Raw genomic sequence first — 23376 nt, 5'->3', positions numbered from 1 at the left:
TTCAAAGCTAACCAATCAAGTGTAGTTCTGTTACCCTCTAATTCTGTCATTTAGGTCCCAGTAATAAAATTAAAAGTTAAGTAATGCCATGTCATCCTCTCTGTTAAATTTTTACAGTTTTGTCTTTTTAGTAGTAGGGTGTTGTACCATGTTAGCCAATTATAGGTGCAATGAGAAGTCTAGCAAATTTACACTTTTTATTGGCTAACTGAACCGATTACAATAAGTAAGCTTTTGAGGCAACTCAGGCCCCTTGTTCAGGCAGGTTGTAATAAAAGGTGTGATTTTGATTAATTCCCATTGCAGTTTTGTCTTTATAATGCATTGTCTTTTTACATTCCAAAGAATAAACTACACATGAAAATATGTTTATACACAACCATACTAAATGGTAACTTATTGCGAATGATTGCACTGGTAGGTTTGAAAAAGGAAGTGTCACTAATTGCATAAAAATGACATGGAAACAAATAGTATGTTTTAAATTTATTTCATCATGTGTTTATTTTTATATATGCACACGTAAAATAAATTGACAATAACATTTGTTTTTAACTTTTGAGCTGATGTGGATTTTGGAATTGCTTTGATTTTTGGAATTAATGACTTTTTCCCTCAGTTTTAATTAGATTTACAAAACAATAAATATATCCATGAAGAGTGAAAATAGTGGGTACTGTGTGGATACACATGCATTTACCAAGATGACCACCAATTCTAATTCTCTATTTTTTACAATGAGAACCAACAGCCACCAGAGTTTTGCACATTAAGGCCTAAGATCAGGCAATCTGATGGCAGCACCTGAATATTAAGTATTTGTTTTTATGTGTTGATTAATTGGATTTTTTTTTTTATCTGTTTTCCCTTTAGGTTCGAGCTTCAAATCTTCAGGATTTGGTGTATAAAAATGGTCAAGCAGGCATCACTAAAGCCACAGTTTCTATTACATTTGACAATTCTGACAAGAAACAGAGTCCCCTGGGGTTTGAAACTCATGATGAAATAACTGTAACTAGACAGGTACTACTATTTATGTGAATTTGAAAATGTTTTGTTTTAGATGCATTTATCCATGGACTGCCCTTGTGATGTGTGTTTAGTTTTAAAGGCAGTGAAGAGCAGTTATTTCAACAAAAGCTTTAGCATAAGGTGGCAGGCATAATTCTAATCACTGGCACACTCTCTGACTCGCTTGACTTCAGTTGTATTGTGCTTTTAAAAATGTTTAGGGATGGTATGCATAATGAAATCCACTGCTTATGTGTAATAACTAAAGACTGAAGCACACTAAATCACTTTACTGCAGCATTAAATTTTCTTCCTTTCTAGAATAACACCACAATAATGTTCGCTTTTGACTTTTTACAGTTTATCAGTTTGACTGCAGTGTAACACTGTAGTTTTTGTTATTTAAATATTAACTGAGTTATTCACTATTAAACTATTTCATATTTTAGTTTCATTTTTTTAATTTAACAATGTATTTTTTCTTTTTCTTTCCTTTTTAGGTGGTTATTGGTGGGAGAAATAAATACCTGATTAATGGAGTTAATGCCAATAACATGAGGGTTCAGGATCTTTTCTGTTCAGTTGGGCTTAATGTAAATAATCCTCATTTTCTTATCATGCAGGTAACTTCATTTTATCTTTGCCCAGTTGGGGTATTCTAAATTGTATACTGAATATATCTCATACATTCAACATTTAAAAATAAAAATTATTAGGCAATTGTTTTAGTTTAAAACAGTAGCTTATCTTATGTAATACTTTGTTTCTTTCTCTTTTTTTCTTTTATTACTTTAAATAACTAGCCAACTTGATTTAGGGATGTGTTGTGTGTTTTTTATCAACATTTATTATATTGCTACATTCTGCTGTTTGTAAAAATGGTGTTAATTATTACATCATTACGTTTCAGGGAAGAATTACTAAAGTCCTTAACATGAAGCCTCCAGAGGTATGTTTTTCTTTATTTGAAATAAAGAGTCGCTCTCAGGTGTTTTTAATTTATTGGATTTTTGTGAAGAGATCAGAAATACATGATATTTTAAACTTTTTATAACTTTTCAGATTTTGGCAATGATTGAGGAAGCAGCAGGTACAAGAATGTATGAATGTAAGAAAATTGCAGCTCAAAAAACCATTGAAAAGAAGGAGGCAAAGCTAAAAGAAGTTGAAACGGTACATTATTTTTGGCAGCTTAAGAAATAAATGTGTTTCTCAGTTATTGTTGGAAAGTCTGAAACTTTTATTTATTTATTTTAAGATTCTGGAAGAAGAGATTACTCCAACTCTACAGAAATTAAAAGAGGTACGTTCTCTAAGATTACTGTACAGTATCTGAATAAAACTATGAGATTACACTTCTGTTAATTTTATAATCTGGTCGAAAAGCAATAAGACTGCAAATGCAATATAAGATCATTTAAGTTCATTTTGTCGTAGAGAAATAAACAATGGATAGAATTGACAAAAAAGGAATGTTCATAGGAGTTGTTTATAAACAGTAGAGCAGATAGTAAAGTAAGAGTCATATGGTAGGCAAATAATAGTCACTCAGAAAATAAACCCAGCCTCATTATATCTGTACTTTGTTTACATATAATATTAATAAAAACTGAATTATAAACACTTAACATGTACTTCTCCACTGTTAATGTGTTCTGAATACTTTTTCATAATATAAATGATCTCACAAGTGAGAAGTATAGATAGAGTAATAGCATTTATATATAATTTAGCAAACCATTTTAACCAAGGCATCTTGAAAAAATTTGAATACATACAGTTAGGTCCATAAATATTTGGACAGAGACAACTTTTTTCTAATTTTGGTTCTGTACATTACCTCAATGAATTTTAAATGAAACAACTCAGATGCAGTTGAAGAGCAGACTTTCAGCTTTAATTCAGTGGGGTGAACAAAATGATTGCATAAAAATGTGAGGCAACTAAAGCATTTTATGAACACAATCCCTTCATTTCAGGGTCTCAAAAGTAATTGGCCAAATGAAATAACTGGAAATAAAATGTTCATTTCTAATACTTCGTTGAAAACCCTTTGCTGGCAATGACAGCCTGAAGTCTTAAACTCATGGATATCACCAGATGCTGGGTTTCCTCCTTTTTAATGCTCTGCCAGGCCTTCACTGTAGCGGCTTTCAGTTGCTGTTTGTTTGTGGGCCTTTCTGTCTGAAGTTTAGTCTTCAACAAGTGAAATGCATGTTCAATTGGGTTAAGAGCAGGTGACTGACTTGGCCATTCAAGAATTTTCCACTTCTTTGCTTTAATAAACTCCTGGGTTGCTTTGGCTATATGTTTTGGGTCACTGTCCATCTGTATCATGAAACTCCGCCCAATCAATTTGACTGCATTGAGCTGGATTTGAGCGGACAGTATGTCTCTGAACACCTCAGAATTCATTTGGCTGCTTCTGTCCTGTGTCACATAATCAATAAACACTAGTGTCCCAGTGCCACTGGCAGCCATGCATGCCCAAGCCATCACACTGCCTCCACCGTGTTTTACAGGTGATGTGGTATGCTTTGGATAATGAGCTGTTCCACGCCTTCTCCATAGGCGTGTTCAAAAAATGCTTTAGTTGCCTCACATTTTTATGCAATCGTTTTGTTCACCCCACTGAATTAAAGCTGAAAGTCTGCACTTCGGCTGCACCTGAGTTGTTTCATTTAAAATTCATTGTGGTAATGTACAGAACCAAAATTAGAAAAAAGTTGTCTCTGTCCAAATATTTATGGACCTAACTGTACAATATATTTGACTGTTGGATTGATAGAGCGCAATGTTAACAGTTAACTGAGACTGTAGTACAGTAGTTAATGTATACTGAATAGACATGTTTGCAGACTGAAAATGAAGGCCCAATCTGTAGTGAAAATATGACCCAGTATAGAGCACAATGAAACAACTCTTAACCTCCCCCAAGTTATTGTGTGAACAGATGGGTCTTGAATCGGAACATCCAATATTAAGAACCTAGTTTTGATGGCGAGTGTGACAGCATTCCACAGTTTGGAAGAGAATGAATTATTGTTTTCAGTTAGTCTGAAGAGTGAATGACTGTTCATTATAGATGTTTTATGGTCTGAAAAAACTGAAGGTAAGGAGGATTAGAACCACACAAGGGAAAATTTATTTTGGGATAACATAACTAGATACTTGCAGAAAAGGTAACTAAGGGAGAAATCTGTGTAGGGAGACCTACCATATGCCAGGTTGGAATTACTATTCAGTATGAATATAATATAACCCTTTTATAACGGCATATTCAAACCCGTATAATCATATTCTTGGTAGCAGGTAGCCAAAGCCTATTCTGGCAGCATTGGCAACAATGTAGAAACCAGCTACAGAAAAACTCAACAACTGAAAGTTTATTTTCAAGTATTGTTTACCCTTAATCAGGAGCCTGAAATAAACGGGACAAATGCACAATCTGTTTGGTTTCATTTTATAGGAAAGATCTTCATATCTGGAATACCAGAAAGTAATGAGGGAGATGGAGCATCTCAGTCGCCTTTACGTGGCATATCAGTTTGTCCGGGCAGAAGAGACAAAGCTAAAGTCATCAGAAGAATTAAAGCAAATGGAGAATGCTATTTTGAAGCTACAGGAAGACATGGATGCAAACAATTGTAGAGTCAAAGAACTCTGCAAAGAATTGGCTGATTTGGAGAAAAAGAGAGATCAAGTATGTTTATATTAATCATCTACCTAAATATGTATTAAACACTTTAATATAATGCACAAAGAAGGTCAAAAATAAAACTGTACATTTTCTTTGTATAGTGTATTTTGTTGTGTAAAAATAGGCCAGATTATTGTCACTTTTTGAATACACAGATAGTAATCTTTTATCTAGCAGTTTTTATTTTTTTCTCAGAATTTTTATTAAGAAGGCCATATACAGTTTGGAAGCAAAGGTGTTTCCTTGGGACACATTGTAATTTGGACCTGAAAGACTTTTGACTGTGCAAGCATAGGGATAATATTAATTTCAATTCATTCTTAAGTGCACTTCCATATACATTACAATACCCATACAAGAATCACAATTAAGTAAGGCTTAAAGATCTGCAATATAAACGCAAAAATTAACGTTAACATAAACAGAAACGTGCAATATATTCTGAAATACACTTACACATCATTCATCCATTCATTTTCTTATTCACAGATCTTAGTGAGGGTTTTGATTTTTCCCTGATGATGGTTTAAATGAAGATTTGATGGCCTGTCTTAAGACCAGATTTAATTTTTTTTTTTTTACCTGATTTAAAATGAATTTGTATTTTCTCTGCAGTTGAGGAATATGCAATGAAATAAAATAATATATTATGTATTCAAAGATGTCTTTTGCTTTGTGACAAGATGAAAGTACTGCTCTTTTGAACTTATTTTGCACATTATGGTTTTTTTGTAGGATGTATCTGGGGTATTGCGGACTTTGGAAAGTGTTCTTGCTGAAGCCCAGAGAGTGGATACCAAAGCACAGACTACTCTAGACTTGAAAAAGCAAAGTTTGAAGGGGGAGGAGAAGAAGCGGAAAGAGTTAGTAAAGTCAATGGAGGAGGTAAGTCTCATTGTAACTATTATCTAGAACACAGACATTTGAAAGTTGTGTTTCTTTTTTTTAATATTGAAGGATTGTATTTTTCTGTACAGATTACAAAATGCTTTCCTTTTCAATAAAAATAATTGCTTGGAGTAACTTAACTTCACTGTCCTGTGTTGTTTTTTTTTTTTTTTTTATATATATATATATATATATATAAGAAGCTTGGTATAAAGTAATCATCCAGCTTTGTGAATTTTGTTCCACTATTCCCAACATGGGTGGCAAAAATCACATATTAAGATGTTGCATGAATCTCATATATACTGTGTGTATAATATAAATACAGTATATATAATATATATATCATGACTGAAATTTTTTTTAATTTAGAATACCATTAATGAATTATTTGCAAATTGTAATAAAACTGTTTCAAAAACAATAAAATGTATTGCCTGTGCTTTTAGTAGGGTGTTTGAAATTCAAAGATCATGTCAGTTCGAAAGTCTGTAAATTATCTAATTGTGGTGTTTGGCTGCATTCATAGTTAATTTCTTCTCATGCTGAATGAACACAGAAAATTAATATATGCAAGTTTTCTTTTCATTTGTTCACCTAATATTTTATTAGAAAGTAAAAAATGAGTCATAATGGTTCTCCCTTTTTCCTTGTTTTTATTATTATTTTGAATAAGTTCTTTTATAATGTTTTACTTCTCCAGAAGTGAGATACTGGTTGAAGTGACAATAAAAAGTCAATTATTTTACTTTGTTAACTCAAATCCTTCTTGCATTGCCATTGCAGGATCAAAAAGGTTTGGTGTCTAAAGAGAAGGAACTAACCAAGATTAGCAATGGGCTGAGTGCTTTACAGGAAGCAAGTCAGAAAGATTCCGAGGCCCTAGCAGCAGCTCAGCAACATTTCAGTGCTGTGTCAGCTGGACTTTCAAGCAGTGAAGATGGGGAACCAGCTACTTTGGCAGGGCAGATAATAAGTTGTAGAAATGACATGAGCAAAGCTGAGACTGAAGCAAAACAAGTTAGTGTGCTTTGTTTCTGATTTTCACAGGTGGGAGGGATGATGGAGAAAAGAATAATGCTGTTTAACTAAAATTTTCTCAATTAATATTGTACTGTTCCACTTACCTCTCTTTGGTTGCACTGTTTTAATTTTTGATCTTGTTTGTGCACATTTTGGATTAAGTAAACAGAAGAGACCACTGTAAGTAAAATGGAATAGTACAGCATTCTGAAGGCTTTGGCATTATTCTATATAAATAATTATAACTACTTTTTTAACTACTAAGGCATATTTATTACTGGCTTTTATATTTAACATATTTATGGTTATATATTGGAAATTATAGTTGAAGGAAAACGTTGCAGTTTTAATTTAAATAAAGAAATTGATATGTAGATTGAATTCCAGAACTAATTTTATGTACCAATTGAATTAAATCTCTCACTTGACCATGCATCAACTAAAATGCATACTTCAACTTGTAGGCCCAAATGAAACTGAAGCATGCCCAGCAGGAACTTAAAAATAAGCAGGCTGAAGTGAAGAAAATGGACACAGGATACAAGAAGGATTCAGATGCTTTTGAAGCTGTGAAAAAGTGCAAGGAAAAGCTTGAAGTGGAGATTAAAAAGTTAAACTACGAAGGTATGTCATTATTATTTATATATTTTTACTCAAGGGATGAGAAATATGATGTTCTGTCAGTTTAAAAACATGCAAATCTAATATGCACATATAGCTATAAACACTGTTAAGGAAATGGTTAGACTAATAGTCCAAACTTTCATTTCATTGCTGTATGTCATGTTTTTTCGATGTATTTTTACCAGACATAGTTGGTAATGTTTGAAAATTAAGAAACCTGTTGTCTCAATGCCCCTTTTTTGTTTTGATGGCACTGGCTGCAAAATCAAAAACATCTATAAACTGTTAGCACCCACACTTGCTCAAAAGGGATAATTTAGGGTACCCAGTTAACCTGTAACATACTGTACATTTTCAGAATGTTAAAGGAAAATTGGAGTGAACTGTGAAAGCCAATTTAGACAATGGAAGAATGCTTAAAATCAGACTGTGTCCTGTTTCTTGTACTTTTGTAAAATTAGTGTTTATTTTTTATTTATTTATTTTTATTACAGGGAACAAATCAGTTAGATATCAGATTGTTGTCCTTTCATTTACAAATATGTGTAAATGTTTTCCTTAAGAACTATTGTGGATTTTAGAATTATTTAAAAAAAAATCTTGATTCATGAAAATATAAGGAAGATGTAATATGAAATGAGCCCTGTTTATAAACTTATTCACATGTTGTTTTATAATGAGATGTTGAGTATTATGTTTTAAGAAAAGAATATCTTTTTCTCAGATGGAAAAGAGGAAAAACTTATTGAAAGACGCAGAGAACTTTCAAGAAAAGTCACTCAACTGAGGGAAGCGTATGAGTCTCTTATGGCCAAGTTTCCAAATCTGAGATTTGAGTACAAGTAAGCTTCTTCAGTCAAAATTATTTTGTTGAATGTGTTTACTTTGTTATGACATAAATAATTTCTTCTGTTTCATACTGAAAGAGTGTGTCCTGTTTATGGCACTCTGGAACAGTGACCTAAATGCATCAAGTTTTGAAACTCCTTATTGGTCTAGTATTAGGCTGGCTGTAAGGGTCTTATTTATAGACTGAGTGATTTATTTCTCATCTCCAGCCAAAAAAAAGAGAAACATTTTTTTAGTGTTAAAAATGAAAATCTGAGAGAGGTTTTTTCTTGGTTGAAGATTAAGTAGCAATAAAACCACAGAGCTATTGGGATGTGTAGAGTAATTTTTTTTATCACTTTATTGAATTTATTAAAAGCAAGTAACATTCCATATAAGCAAGACAAACGTGACAAAAACCAAGTTCAAATCAACTCCCACCCATGAGAAAGATGGCAAGGCCAACAGCCAGAGTAGAAAAAAAACGGGAGAAAAATCTTTTCCCCTGATTTAAATGCTTATTCTAAAATGTTATTGATTAGATGCTGCCAGGTTTTAAAAAATGAACAGATCTTCTAAGTGAGATTTAGATTTTTTTTTTTCAATTTCAAATAGTATATAACATCAGTTGCTAACTGCATCAGAAGTTAAGCTACATTTTTAAGTTATCCATTTACACAGTGCATTAGATTATATTGGAGAATAGAAGCACACAAAGACTTTGCTTCCTTTCTCCATGTTTTTGTTGTAGAGTGTATTCCCTTTCTCATAATACTTAAATGCATTTTTAAAAGGAAAAATATAACTATTCTGTATTTCATACTTATGTACTTAATGGATAAAAACAGTTAAAACTTATTTTGCAGTTCAATGATAGTTTACACAGCCAATAGATAAATGGATCTAATTCTTATTAAGTTGTAAATGTTAACTGCCAAAGTAAAAAATGTTCCTATGTGTGTTAAACCACATTGTCTTCTATTCATTTTTGATACAATCATTGACTGACCCTTCCTTTAATCAAATGTAGTCTGATCTGCTACTAGTCCGCCTGCAGGCACCAGTGACTGATCACCTTCCTCAAATATATTTCCTTGAGTCTAATTTTAAATTAATCTTTAATGTAAGGGAACTCACAAAAAAAACAAAACAATCCTGGTGCCTTTTCAGACTAACTTCAGATACACATGTGAACCTTAGACACCATAACCTACTGCAGTTAATTACATTTCAGAACAAGGCTGTATTTAAAATATATTGAGCCACAAAGCTTTTTGATCAAAACTCGAACTGATCACTTATTGGAACAAATCATATCCGCTTTACAATCAGAGTTCCATTGAAGAACACTTGTCACTTATTGGCGTTATCCATCCATCCATTTTCCAACCCGCTGAATCCGAACACAGGGTCACGGGGGTCTGCTGGAGCCAATCCCAGCCAACACAGGGCGCAAGGCAGGAACCAATCCCGGGCAGGGTGCCAACCCACCACAGGACACACACAAACACACGCACACACTAAGGCCAATTTAGAATCACCAAGCCACCTAACCTGCATGTCTTTGGACTGTGGGAGGAAACCCACGCAGACACGGGGAGAACATGCAAACTCCACGCAGGGAGGACCCGGGAAGCGAACCCAGGTCCCCAGATCTCCCAACTGCGAGGCAGCAGCGCTACCCACTGCGCCACCGTGCCGCCCTATTGGCGATATATCTTATTTAAAATTAAAAAAAAAAAAAAAAAAAAGAAATAAACCCAGTAGTTAGGCAGATTCTAACTATACAAACTGTAAGAGGCTATTCCTGCAGCACAGTAATATGCAGCAAAATTTTGTCTGGTATATAGATAAGCCATAACATAATAACAAGATACTCTGTAAATTTGAGTATTAAAATGTAATGCAGAATTTCTTCTTCTTTTTACTAAAAAATTGGTTAGATAAAAAAAAGACACCAATTTTTTTGGTAACAATCCATAAGCAGAAACAGTGCATTAGTTCTTCTGTAATGTGTAGTCTAATTTGTCTGTTTAGTGAGGTAATTCTATGTTGGGGATATTATTCATGTGATGTTTGTGTGTGTTTCCTCCAACAAGTTATTTTTCTCCCTTTAGCATTAAGTAGTTATTGTCTTGTTATAATATGCATCTGACCCTGCCTCAGATCGTATTCAGTTTGAGTCAGGTTCTTACCCCTGTTGATGATCCAGAGTTGGGCTGTTGTATTTGCTCAGGGAAAAGAGTAAGGAAAAGTAGTGAATCTTAATGCTCCTATTTTTCTTTACATTTCCTAATATACCAGTTAAGTGTGCCAAGCAAATGCAAGTCATATTACTTATTATTCACTTTAATTTGTGTGTTATAGATACCCTGAGAAGAACTGGGTGGAAACACGTGTGAAGGGGCTTGTGGCAAACCTTTTTACAGTTAAAGATTCTTCCACAGCCACAGCACTGGAAGTAGTTGCTGGAAGGAAACTGTATGAAGTTGTAGTGGACACAGAGGTAAGCAAAAAATAAAACGCAAAATTTCAGAATATCATTTTGCAGAGTAGTAATTCTATGTAATTCAATTTGAAGGTCATCACATATCCTATGTATTGATTGTCATTGACCACTTCAGTTATGTGACACTGGTTCTCTCAAGTAGTTTTTTGGGGCTGTGACTAACTATGATTTTTATTTGGCTAATTCCAATAAACCAGCACATGGTTTTTAAATGCAGTATAGCAGGTGTTTAAGTTTAGCATTGTACATTTTAGCAATATAAAGCGTAAACCAGTGTACATTTAATATGGTACTATACACTTTATTAACACAATAAAAGTTCTCAAAACTCTGAGTAATGGTTGTATTATTAAGTTTGAACTGCCAACTGAAACAAATTTGTGCCAATCGTGAACTTCCCATACCATGTTATGGTTGGGAATTGACCTCTGACGAACCAGAAAAGTTCCACTACTGTCAAGTAATATGCTATTGTAGTGAGCTAATGAACACACAAATTAGGCAGTAAATGTATTAAGAGGGCGGCACGGTGGCGCAGTGGGTAGCGCTGCTGCCTCGCAGTTGGGAGACCTGGGGACCCGGGTTCGCTTCCCAGGCCCTCCCTGCGTGGAGTTTGCATGTTCTCCCCATGTCTGCGTGGGTTTCCTCCGGGCGCTCCGGTTTCCTCCCACAGTCCAAAGACATGCTGGTTAGGTGGATTGGTGATTCTAAATTGGCCCTAGTGTGTGCTTGGTGTGTGGGTGTGTTTGTGTGTGTCCTGCGGTGGGTTGGCACCCTGCCCGGGATTGGTTCCTGCCTTGTGCCCTGTGTTGGCTGGGATTGGCTCCAGCAGACCCCCGTGACCCTGTGTTCGGATTCAGCGGGTTGGAAAATGGATGGATGGATGTATTAAGAGTCACCTGATACCATAACTAGTGTAAGGTTATTATTAAAAAAATAAACAAACAACAAGATTATTTTTGTCCAGTGCCAAGCAGAATTCAGAGTAAATTGTTTCTTTTGCCTCTTAAATGCCATCTTTTTGTAAGATCATTGGCCCTTGTTTTGTCTGTGGTAGGTTGTGTTGATGGCAAAAAATATGTTTGCACGTGAGATTTTTACACAGTGAAACTGCCAGGCACACAGCAAGAGGATATATACTGCTACCTGAGACAGATGGTATCCTACTAATCAGAATGGTATGGATCTGTATTGCATTATGAGGACAAGATTTTTTTTTTCCTCTTTTTCCCTCTCCTCTACGTAATGCAGACCTCCTTTTATTGAATCCATGCTCAGACAGGTTTATGCTCTTTTGAGAGAACATTGAGCATCAACTAGCTATTAGGTTGAGTGTATTTTAGAGTTTAGTTTTGCATATTAAAAATATCAGCAACATGTTCTGGGACAAACTCCATATTCAGTGCACTTTTCTGTTTTTCAATGTTCATAAATATTCTATACAATATTCTATTTTCAGTAGTGTTGTATGTTCTCATACAGTTACAATTTTGTTTTTGAGCTCTTTACCTGATACCATTTTTCTGTTGATGGTTTGAAGCCTGAACATTTACCTCCAATGCAATAAATAATCACCTTTGTCATCTGAATAAAATATTATTGACATTTCTTACTGGAGTGAATAAACTATATATGATTGCTATATCACAGGTGACTGGTAAGCTAATTCTGGAGAAGGGCGAGCTGAAACGAAGGTATACTATTATACCCCAAAATAAGATTTCTGCAAAAAGTATTAATGAAAATCTGGTAAAGACTGCTAAGAATTTGGTAAGTAGTGTTACTGTTTAATATTGTACATTTTGTGTAAGAAGCATGTAGTTTATTTTAGGTACTGGGCTTTTTGTGCACTTTTAGAAAGTTTTGTTAATGCTAGACAGTTTATGGGTTGTATTATACTCCATTTGCATAAATTGTATTTTTACATCACAAACATGACTATTCGTCATGATCCTTTGTGTAGCTTCATCACATACTGATGTTACAAAGTGTTAAATATTAGTGGGTGATTAAATACATCCTGCTTGTTTTCTTTCGCGTGGGTTAATGAGAGAGTAACATATTTAAATTTTTTCTAAAACTCCATATTTTACATTTAATTTTAGCTGCGGCCATGATTAGAAAGCTTGTGTATGGATTTCCTAGCACTTATTAACATCTCCCTCTGTTCGTTAGACACAATTTTTTTGTTTTCTGTAATGTGTGTTAAAAGAACTTGGCCTAAAGTAACTACAATATATATAAGTAAGTTACTGCAATTTTAGTGTAAATATCAATAACAATTGTGTTCCTGTAAACAATTTATATTACCTGTACTGTAAAGCTTCTACATTAAAAAATAAAATTTCTCAACTCCTTGTCAAATATTAAATACTAGCTGTGTAAGCCCATGCTGTAAAAAGCCTGGGGTCCTAGAAACTATTGAAATCGTCAGAAAAAAAATTGAAATGTAGAGATGTCAGGTAATTGAAAGGAACTACTCTGAACATCTATCTCCTAGGAGGTTTTGTTTTGAAGACATGCTCGCCTCGCTTGTATATTAGCGGTGGGAAGAAAAGTAAAAGGGATACCATTTTGCCGATGTGCTTGCCTCGCTTGTGTATTAGCGGCTAAGCGTGGGTCTCTTTCTTCGGAGGTTTTGTTTAGCCGACATGCTGGCCTCGCTTGTGTTATTAGCGGCTAAGCAAGTGTTTTCTCGGAGGTGGAGCCCTTGCCCCGACTCCACCTCTCACTTCCGGGCCGGACAGACAGACGCACACTTCCACACATAGACATTTATATATAAGATTTACACTAGATGACAGACTTATTGTTAACTCATTCACTCCAGGTGTATGATCGTGACCTCGCAAATTGCTTCTTTTATTTGTTTTTATAAGCAGCAATTAAGTGTCCCAAGCTTTTATTTTACCAGTCTACAGTATATTTCTATCTATCCATTTGGAGTTGACTAATTGGTATTGAAGCAATGAGATTGTAGGTACAACCAACCAAATTGAGCTTTCTCTGCAGATATGTGGAAATAAATGTTCATGAATGTGAGACACATGACATCAAGACGAAGTAGAGATTCAATTGTGTCTTATTGAAAAAAGCTAACTAAAATGGTTGAAGTATCCCATGAGCATGAACCATAGGAGTCTCCCACAGAAAGTGTACTGGGCAGTAGTCATGTTCCACAGGGAGTAGACCCAGGACATGCTTGAATAATTGTGTGTCAAGTGGCCTAGCTGGAGACTATTGTTTGGGATAGTATTAGATAGTTAGAAGTGTTCAACCTGTTACCACTATGTCTGTCATGAAAAGACGTACATTGTGCATCATGTTAATATTTTATTAAATGGTTGAACCAGTAAGATCTGGCAGGAGAAGGTCATAATTTTAAGAGTTTCTGTATTGTGTAAACTGTGTTTGGTAATACTTTAATGGATGCAGTTTTTGCAGTACCTAAACTACTCATGTACTCTTGTGTAACCAGTACTTAACGTCCACTTCTTTGGGTCATCATAACACTTACAAAGTATCAGTAAAGTTCTTATTCACCTCTGAACTCATAACTGAGATGCATTTTTAACAGTATGTATTTAGTATAAGACCCAAGAATCCTTTATATTAAGAATTATACCATCATGTCAGTATGCCGCACTGCATAGAGATGAATAACCCATCTGTGTTTTATAAGTGTTGTGAAAACCAGAAGAAACTCTTGTTAAGGTCTTATTACATAAGTAATGAAATAATGAGTAGTAGATGCATGTTTCCCGTACCTAAACTGAAGTGTTACCCTGTTTATAGATGGATCATGAAAGTAAATTTCATTTAGTAATGGGATATGCACATATGTATAACACTCGCAACAGCACCAAACTTACTTAATCCAATACAGAGTTGCAATGGACTATCCGTAGCAAACCTGAAACCACTTGTAGATGGGGCACTATTTTGGGGCAAACACAATTTAGGCAAGGCAATTTAAAATTGTTATTCAAACTAACACAAATACCTTTGGTAATGAGCTTTATGGGGATGGTTGTCAGAGAAAACACCATGGGCACAAAAGGAAGAATTCATAAACTTCATACACACATCAGCAGACAGGATGTTTCAAACACAGGGTCACTTAATCAAAGAAGATAACCACCATGACACCTTCTACAGTGTAATTATGCGTAGTATGATTATGTGTGCAAATAAAATGTGTGTTTAAGCTTGTGAAAATCAATAAAATTTGAATAGTTTGTGGGACTCATTTAACTGTTAATACTACTTGGTTGTAAAGAGTTTTATGAAAGCACTATTAGTTTTAACAAAAAAGACTATTTCTTGCATCCAAGTTTTTGTATATCTCTATACATAACAAGTAGAGAAAGGACAGAAAAATGATGTTGCAGCTAATTAATTCACATCACAGTTCAAGACTGATATATAAAGTGTGTGTGTGCGTGCTTGTATGTTTAATTTGCTGTGTCTGCTTAAAATATAGTTAAATCCTAGATTCCTAGGGTTGAATCTTATTGCAATGTTCCAATCTTTTTTGCTGACTCCAGTGAATATTAATTTTGAGATGTAACATTCAAAACTCAAAAGAGAAATTTACATGTTCATGTAATGTAAAGAATGACGTTCCACTTATTTAGATGTTGCCAATATTTTGGATGACTTGGGATATATTTGCAAAGTGATGTCTCGCCATACATGTATCTGTTGTCCTAATTTTGGTACATAATGTCGGATAATCTATTGTATGGGGATGTTGAGATGGCAAGATTATTTCCAGGGACACAGCTTTGGCTAGAAACGCATTAGATGAGAAGAGAATTTTGTTTTGCTAATGGCCAGAGAGTGAGGAAAAAATCCACACTAGCTCTAATTAAGCCACTTCTGTGAATTCCTGTCTTGTTGGAGTATTTTTTTTCTTTTTGAATTTTCTAACACAATTCTTTTATTAAATTTTTTGTCACAGACTTCATTTACATGATCTTGGCGAGTTAGGACATGCTCTTATAAATGGCAGTTGTGTAATTGGACATCCTTAATGAGTTAGTCCAAAGTGTCTGTGACTCATTCCAGTTTGTTTGTCTCGAGTCATAGGGTTGGGCGTGTATGTATGCAAGAGCTGACAACGGGAAAGAAGGAACATGAGCGTTTTGGATCACGCAAATATAAGAGATGCTCATCTATCTTATTTGTACCATGCTAAAACTGATACAGGAAAACTGTTGCTGAACTAGAACATTAGAAAGTTTAGATGAGAGCAGGCCATTCAGCTAAACAAAACACTCCACTCCTACCCACTTAATTACTCCAAAATAACATCAAGTCTAGTTTTGAAGGTCCCTAAAGTCCTACTGTGTACCACACTACTTAGTAATTTATTCCATGTGCCTTTGGTTGTCTGTGAAGGAAAACTTCCCAATGTTTGTGTAAAATTTACCTTTAACAAGTTTCCAATTGTGTCCACATGTTCTTGTTAAACATATTTTAAAGTAACAGTCCTTGTACTAATTACTTCCTTTCATAATTTTGAATACTTCAGTCATGTCACCTCTTTATGTCCTTTTGCTTAAACTGAAAAGGTTAAGCTCTTATCTTTTTTCATAACTCATCCTTCTACAGTCCTGGAAACGGCATAGTTGCTCATCTCTGGACTTTTTCTTCTGCTTTTATGTCCTTTTTTTGTAGCCTGAAAGCTAAAACTACACACAGTACGCCAGGTGCGGCCTCACTAGTGCATATAAAGCTTAAGCATAACCTCATTTGACAGTAGCTTCTGAACACAGTTTGGAAGTTGATGGGAGTCATAGTGGAATTGACACTAAGTCCTTCTCATAAGAAGTACTTTCAGTTTTCAGACCTCCCATTGTGTATTCAAATCTAACATTTTTACTTCCTACATTTAATACTTTTAATTACTAAATTTCATCTGCAACAAATCCACCCAAGCTTTTATGTCCAAGTCCCTCTGCAATGATTCAGTAGATTATAGATATCTGCCAATTCACCTAACTTGGTATCATTTGCAACCTTCTCCAGCTTGTTATTTATATTCTTATCCAAATTCTTTTATATATCAAAAATAGCAGTGGCTATGCTGAAAAGTCTGCATGGAGTCATTTAATGTAGCATTTTTCTGGAGGAATAGGTACTTCTAACTGATAAGTAGGTTAGAAAATGGATGGATGCCTAGTCTTTATATTCCATAAGGCAGGCTTCTAATAGGCAATACAGGGACTTAACATTTTCTTTTTTTACAGTATGATGCAAAATATCAACAGACAAATCCAATAAGCCCATTTATCCATCTAGAGTTTAACATTATAAAAATGTAATTACTGTCCTGAAACCTCATTTGTGAACAGTTTAGACTGCTTTTTTAAAAATTTTCCTGCATTTACTTTATTTGTTCCCAAGGGGAAATAAAAAAAAAAAATATATACAGTATTATATACAAATAAACAACAACCCCAGAACCACACACAAGAACTTCTGGCTTGAATAAAAGAGCTGCTGCTGTCAATCACAGGCTTGTAAGGATAGATGTGGACAGACTTGCCAAAATGTACTATGGGTTTACACAAATGTACTGTGGGCATTGACATTCGAATAGAGCAAGTCCAGCTTGTTGTTTTCATTAATCCAACATGCACATTGAAGTTTGTTCTTTCTGACATCCTCCTGGTTAAGTCAACAGCATTCTAGTGTCAGAAAGACTCATTCGGTAGAATGTTAATACAGAGTGAATCATTTCTGTTCCTGAGTTAATTTGCATTATCCTGATTAATGTTTATTATCTCCCTAGGAAGTACCATGGATAAATATAGTTAGTATTTCAATGATTAGATAACACATTATAGGTTTAATTGTAATGTAATTGGATTTTTAATTACTCACTCAATCATTTGCAAAGCCCCTGGCTACCATTTTCACTTCTTCAGATCTTTTCAGTTGAAAACTGTCCGGCATTTAAAATAGCATCTGTTTTCTGGAATAAACAAATGTTACACACTGTACATAAAATTCACCATGACATGTAAAAGTTCATTCAACTTATTAAAAAGTGATTTAAACATTCCACATTTATGGAGGCAGGCCAGTTCTGAGTACTTTCCACCCTACTTTTTTCCTTGTTCAGTATTTTTTCCAGCTGCTTCTGCGATAAGGTGCAACAGGCAACGGTGATCACTGTACTACCAGCTGAGTATGGGAATATTTTAATATTTCCCACTTCATGTTCTCAGAGTCTCTTACATTTTCAGATGCTATAGGCGTAGGCTCACTCTGTGACATCATTCAAGTTATAATGTACATTTCTGCAAATTACAGTACATGAGAATATCTGATACAGATTTATAATTGTCACTACTTAACCAATGATATCATTATGTTTATAGGTTGGTGCTGATAATGTACACTCTGCTTTGTCATTGGTGGGATATGAACCTGATCTTCAGAAAGTGATGGAATATGTATTTGGCAACACTTTAGTTTGTGACTGTCTTGATAATGCCAAAAAAGTGGCTTTTGACAAGAAGATCCTAGTGAAAACAGTCACACTTGATGGGGACACATGCGATCCTCAAGGAACTTTAAGTGGAGGTAAAAGTTAAAGTATGAATCACATGTCTGTGGTGAATTTTAGTAGTAAATACTGACCTGCCTTATTTAGTCTAGAATTGTTACTAAATTATATTGCTACTGTATGGCATTTCTTTTTTGATTAACACTTTTTTTTTTTATGCTTGGACCTTAGGTGCTAGATTGCAAGCTGCTTCAGTTCTGTCAAAACTTCAAGAACTGAAGGATGTTCAAAATAATTTAAAATCTAAGGAATCAGAACTTCGAGAAGTAGAAAAGGAGTTAGGAAGCCTCAAAGGAACAGCAGAAAAGTAAGCATATTTTCTATTTATAAGTAAAGTTTTTGAATGAGTAGATTGTTTTATTAGGATTGAAAATTAGCATCCCATTCTCAAACCCATTTAACTCTATTATGTTATTAGGATTGAAGCATTTTACAATTTACTTACCACTTTAAGTTAAAAAAAAAATAATAATAATGAATTCATGTAGTTAATGAATCCCATTCTGAGCACTGATGCAGTTTCTTCCTGTGTCTACTTACGTTTTTCCCTTCACATCCCAAAAATGTGCATACAGTATTGCGTTATCAGTTTGAGGCCCAGTCGTGATCTGTCCCCTTCAGTCAGAACCACTGACTGCTCCTTGCTGAGGCTAAATTCTTTAAGTACTTTGGTAGCTGACATGGATATAATGAACACAATAAAAAAATATAATTGAAAATGTTTCCATCATGTCATATTTAAGTGAATAATTTAAAGAATTAACAAATTACACAATGTACAGTGCATCCAGAAAGTATTCACAGCGCATCACTTTTTCCACATTTTGTTATGTTACAGCCTTATTCCAAAATGGATTAAATTCATTTTTTCCCCAGAATTCTACACACAACACTCCATAATGACAACGTGAAAAAAGTTTACTTGAGGTTTTTGCAAATTTATTAAAAATAAAAAAACTGAGAAATCACATGTACATAAGTATTCACAGCCTTTGCCATGAAGCTCAAAATTGAGCTTGGGTGCATCCGGTTTCCCCTGATCATCCTTGAGATGTTTCTGCAGCTTAATTGGAGTCCACCTGTGGTAAATTCAGTTGGTTGGACATGATTTGGAAAGGCACACACCTGTCTATATAAGGTACCACAGTTGACAGTTCATGTCAGAGCACAAACCAAGCATGAAGTCAAAGGAATTGTCTGTAGACCTCCGAGACAGGATTGTCTCGAGGCACAAATCTGGGGAAGGTTACAGAAAAATTTCTGGCTTTGAAGGTCCCAATGAGCACAGTGGCCTCCATCAACCGTAAGTGGAAGAAGTTCAAAACCACCAGGACTCTTCCTAGAGCTGGCCGGCCATCTAAACTGAGCAATTGGGAGAGAAGGGCCTTAGTCAGGGAGGTGACCAAGAACCCGATGGTCACTCTGTCAGAGCTCCAGAGGTCCTCTGTGGAGAGAGCAGAACCTTCCAGAAGGACAACCATCTCTGCAGCAATCCACCAATCAGGACTGTATGGTAGAGTGGCCAGACGGAAGCCACTCCTTAGTAAAAGGCACATGGCAGACCACCTGGACTTTGCCAAAAGGCACCTGAAGGACTCTCAGACCATGAGAAAGAAAATTGTCTGGTCTGATGAGACAAAGATTGAACACTTTGGTGTAAATGCCAGGTGTCAAGTTTGGAGGAAACCTGGCACCATCCCTACCGTGAAGCATGGTGGTGGCAGCATCATGCTGTAGGGATGTTTTTCAGCGGCAGGAACTGGGAGACTAGTCAGGATAAAGGGAAAGATGATTGCAGGATTGTACAGAGACATCCTGGATGAAAACCTGCTCCAGAGCGCTCTTGACCTCAGACTGGGGCGACGGTTCATCTTTCAGCAGGGCATCAACCCTAAGCACACAGCCAAGATATCAAAGGAGTGGCTTCAGGACAACTCTGTGAATGTCCTTGAGTGGCCCAGCCAGATCCCAGACTTGAATCCGATTGAACATCTCTGGAGAGATCTTCAAATGGCTGTGCACCGACAGTTCCCATCCAACCTGATGGAGCTTGAGAGGTGCTGCAAAGAGGAATGGGCGAAACTGGCCAAGGATAGGTGTGCCAAGCTTGTGGCATCATATTCAAAAAGACTTGAGGCTGTAATTGCTGCCAAAGGTGCATCGACAAAGTATTGAGCAAAGGCTGTGAATACTTATGTACATGTGATTTCTCAGTATTTTTATTTTTGATAAATTTGCAAAAACCTCAAGTAAACTTTTTTCCCGTTGTCATTATGGGGTGTTGTGTGTAGAATTCTGAGGAAAAAAATGAATTTAATCCATTTTGGAATAAGGCTGTAACATAACAAAATGTGGAAAAAGTGATGCGCTATGAATACTTTCCGGATGCACTGTATGTATACATATTTACTAAATATTTTATTATTATGTATACATAAATAAATTGTACTAAATTATTTAAATATGAAAATATTTTGTCTGTCTAATATTTTCAAAAATCCAAGTAAAGTAAACGGTATGTGAATATGTATTATTTACATGTAGCTTCTCTAGTCGCTTTTTTTTTTTTTTTTTTTTTTTTAATCCAACACTCTGTTTAATGGCCTTGTCATTTATATGCTCTTTGTGGTGCATCCCTATAAATCATTCAGCAGTAGTCCATCATCACACCAATGTCCCAGCCTCCCTGGTAATTTCATTCCATGTTCTTGATATCTTGATGAAATCTTCCACCCTGCTTTTGATTAAACACTCCAAGATTTACAGGGAAAAATTCCAAATGTGAATCCAACATGTGAACATTGAAACCCAATTCATTAAACTTAACTAACACATTTTTCACAATTTCTTTAATTTGAATCTTTGTTGTTGCCTAAACTTTCAGTGGTAGCAGCACTTTATCTGGATCTACCAAGCTAGGTGTGATGATGGTTTTCGGCACTAAGATGTAATTTTTTTTTTTTTCTCACTGGCCATTCCTTTTGAACCCAATGTAAATTCTTGGTTCAGCTTTCCCACTCATAGATGAAACATGGGAGCATTTTGTAAGACCTGTATTCTGGCCCAGCAAGATACACAGGATTTTCAGGTCCACACATTTGTACCAATGGAGCTCAATGTAATACATTTTTTTTCAAAGATTTTCAATGCTTTATAAACATAGATTTTAATATTAGAAAGTATATAACTCAAACAAATTATCATTAAAATAATTGATGGCTAAAAAATGTTTTTTGTTTAAAAAATAAAAAAAAGTTATGAGATTCATTATTATTACTAATCACTTTTTGAACTCTGCACCCAAAAAATAAATAAATAATATATCGCCTAAAATAATCAAAACAGTGTTTTTCAATGTTACCCTGTGTTATTCAAGACCTAATAGTTTATATATTGTAACAATTTAAAATCTCCCTTCTGTTATTTGAATTTGAAACTACATAGAATCATATTTTAGCAGTACACAGCCTTTTGTACTAGAGTGTTTAAAGAAGTATTGTGGTTCTTTATTGTTCTAAAATAAGAAGGAATGCGAGAGTAGGGTATCTTACTATGTTAAGTTTTATCAAAGTCTGGTTACAAGTTCTTTAATATTTACAGAATTTCCTGTATATACTGTGTGTGCATATTGATCATTGCATCTATTTTGGGGTTTCTTTTAATATGAAAAATATCTTATTAGATATCGACAGCTTAAACAACAGTTGGATATGAAATCTGAAGAAGCTGAGATTTTGCAAGCTAAGCTTCAGCAAAGTTCATACCACAAACAACAGGAAGAACTTGAAATGCTAAAAAGGACTATTGGTGAGTTACAGTATCGATTATATGCTTAAATGAAAACTCCAATCACTTCTATAATTCAAGATATTTTTGTTTTCTCCTTGTACACTGTTCTTGTGATCCATTATTTTGTTTTCAGTTCTAACTCCTCTCCCTATAGAGCTTCTTGACATTATTTGTTTAATTTGCAGAATTGTTAAGGATTCTGTTTCTAAACCATTAATTAGAACAACTTTTTTCACAAGAATAGACCATTCAGGCCAACAAACCTAATTGGTCCAATATAATGACAGTGTCAGTTTTGAAGGTATTACTATCTACAGTACTACCGGGTAACTTATTTCATGTGTGTGCCAATCTCTGTGTTATAAATTTACCCACAAGTTTCAATCCATTTACCATCCATCCATCCATCCATTTTCCAACCCGCTGAATCCGAACACAGGGTCACGGGGGGTCTGCTGGAGCCAATCCCAGCCAACACAGGGCACAAGGCAGGAAACAATCCTGGGCAGGGTGCCAACCCACTGCAGGACACACAAACACACCCACACACCAAGCACACACTAGGGCCAATTTAGAATCGCCAATCCACCTAACCTGCATGTCTTTGGACTGTGGGAGGAAACCGGAGCGCCCAGAGGAAACCCACGCAGACACGGGGAGAACATGCAAACTCCACGCAGGGAGGACCTGGGAAGCGAACCCGGGTCCCCAGGTCTCCCAACTGCGAGGCAGCAGCACTACCCACTGCGCCACCGTGCCGCCCCCATTTACCCCTGTTCTTATTAAATAGCTCATTTTAAAGTAACCGCTGGTATCCACAATCCAGTCTTTATTTGTAGCTCATACTTGCATGAACTAAAATTGGCCTAGTTGCAGTCTTGACTTTCTCTAGTCTTGTTTACAAAATAGAGACTAAACTGCACACAGTATTCCAGATGAGACCTTACAAGTGTGTTATATACCTTAAGTATAACTTTCTTTGACATGTATTTCACACATTAGATTATATGTTCTTGATCACTTCTGCACACAGTCTAGAAGCAGAAAATTAAGAATGCACTATGACTTGAAGGTCCTTCTTATATTTAAGTTTAAAACCTCAAATTGTGTATTCATATCTAATATTTTTACTTTCTGTGTGTAATACTTGCCATTTACTTACTCTTAAAGTTAATCTGCCACTACACTTAATTTAGTATTGTCTATGAAACTTAGCAGTTAAATTTAATATACTGGCTATTAAGCAATTATATATGTATTGCCTAAAAAATTGCAGGACTCAAACTAGTGAAAAATGGGCTTTATATGGTCTTGTTCCTAGCTACTGTAATGTCATTAAATCTGATAGAGTATGTAGAAAACTGAGGAGTGTAGTAGGTACGTCCAAGTTTCCAACAAGTATGTTAAAAATCTTTTTTAAATTTA

At 35.2% G+C, this 23376-nt stretch overlaps 1 protein-coding gene across 1 annotated transcript in view; it reads left to right on the top strand.

The window, feature by feature from the left end:
- Positions 1–23376, top strand: part of smc2 (structural maintenance of chromosomes 2) — a 44161-nt gene that overhangs the window by 5189 nt on the left and 15596 nt on the right. The window contains exons 2-16 of the mRNA XM_028804788.2: positions 874–1023; positions 1512–1634; positions 1922–1960; positions 2074–2184; positions 2270–2314; positions 4481–4714; positions 5447–5596; positions 6386–6619; positions 7087–7246; positions 7971–8088; positions 10442–10580; positions 12234–12353; positions 17975–18179; positions 18334–18469; positions 21845–21969. Of these exons, the coding sequence (XP_028660621.1) occupies positions 874–1023; positions 1512–1634; positions 1922–1960; positions 2074–2184; positions 2270–2314; positions 4481–4714; positions 5447–5596; positions 6386–6619; positions 7087–7246; positions 7971–8088; positions 10442–10580; positions 12234–12353; positions 17975–18179; positions 18334–18469; positions 21845–21969 (2089 nt within the window). The remainder of the gene's footprint in view (positions 1–873; positions 1024–1511; positions 1635–1921; positions 1961–2073; positions 2185–2269; positions 2315–4480; positions 4715–5446; positions 5597–6385; positions 6620–7086; positions 7247–7970; positions 8089–10441; positions 10581–12233; positions 12354–17974; positions 18180–18333; positions 18470–21844; positions 21970–23376) is intronic.

This window comes from Erpetoichthys calabaricus, chromosome 7 (genome assembly GCF_900747795.2).
Source record: "Erpetoichthys calabaricus chromosome 7, fErpCal1.3, whole genome shotgun sequence".
Taxonomy (NCBI): domain Eukaryota; kingdom Metazoa; phylum Chordata; class Cladistia; order Polypteriformes; family Polypteridae; genus Erpetoichthys; species Erpetoichthys calabaricus.
Note: the sequence above shows the minus strand (reverse complement) of the source record. Positions and strands in the feature narration are given on the sequence as shown.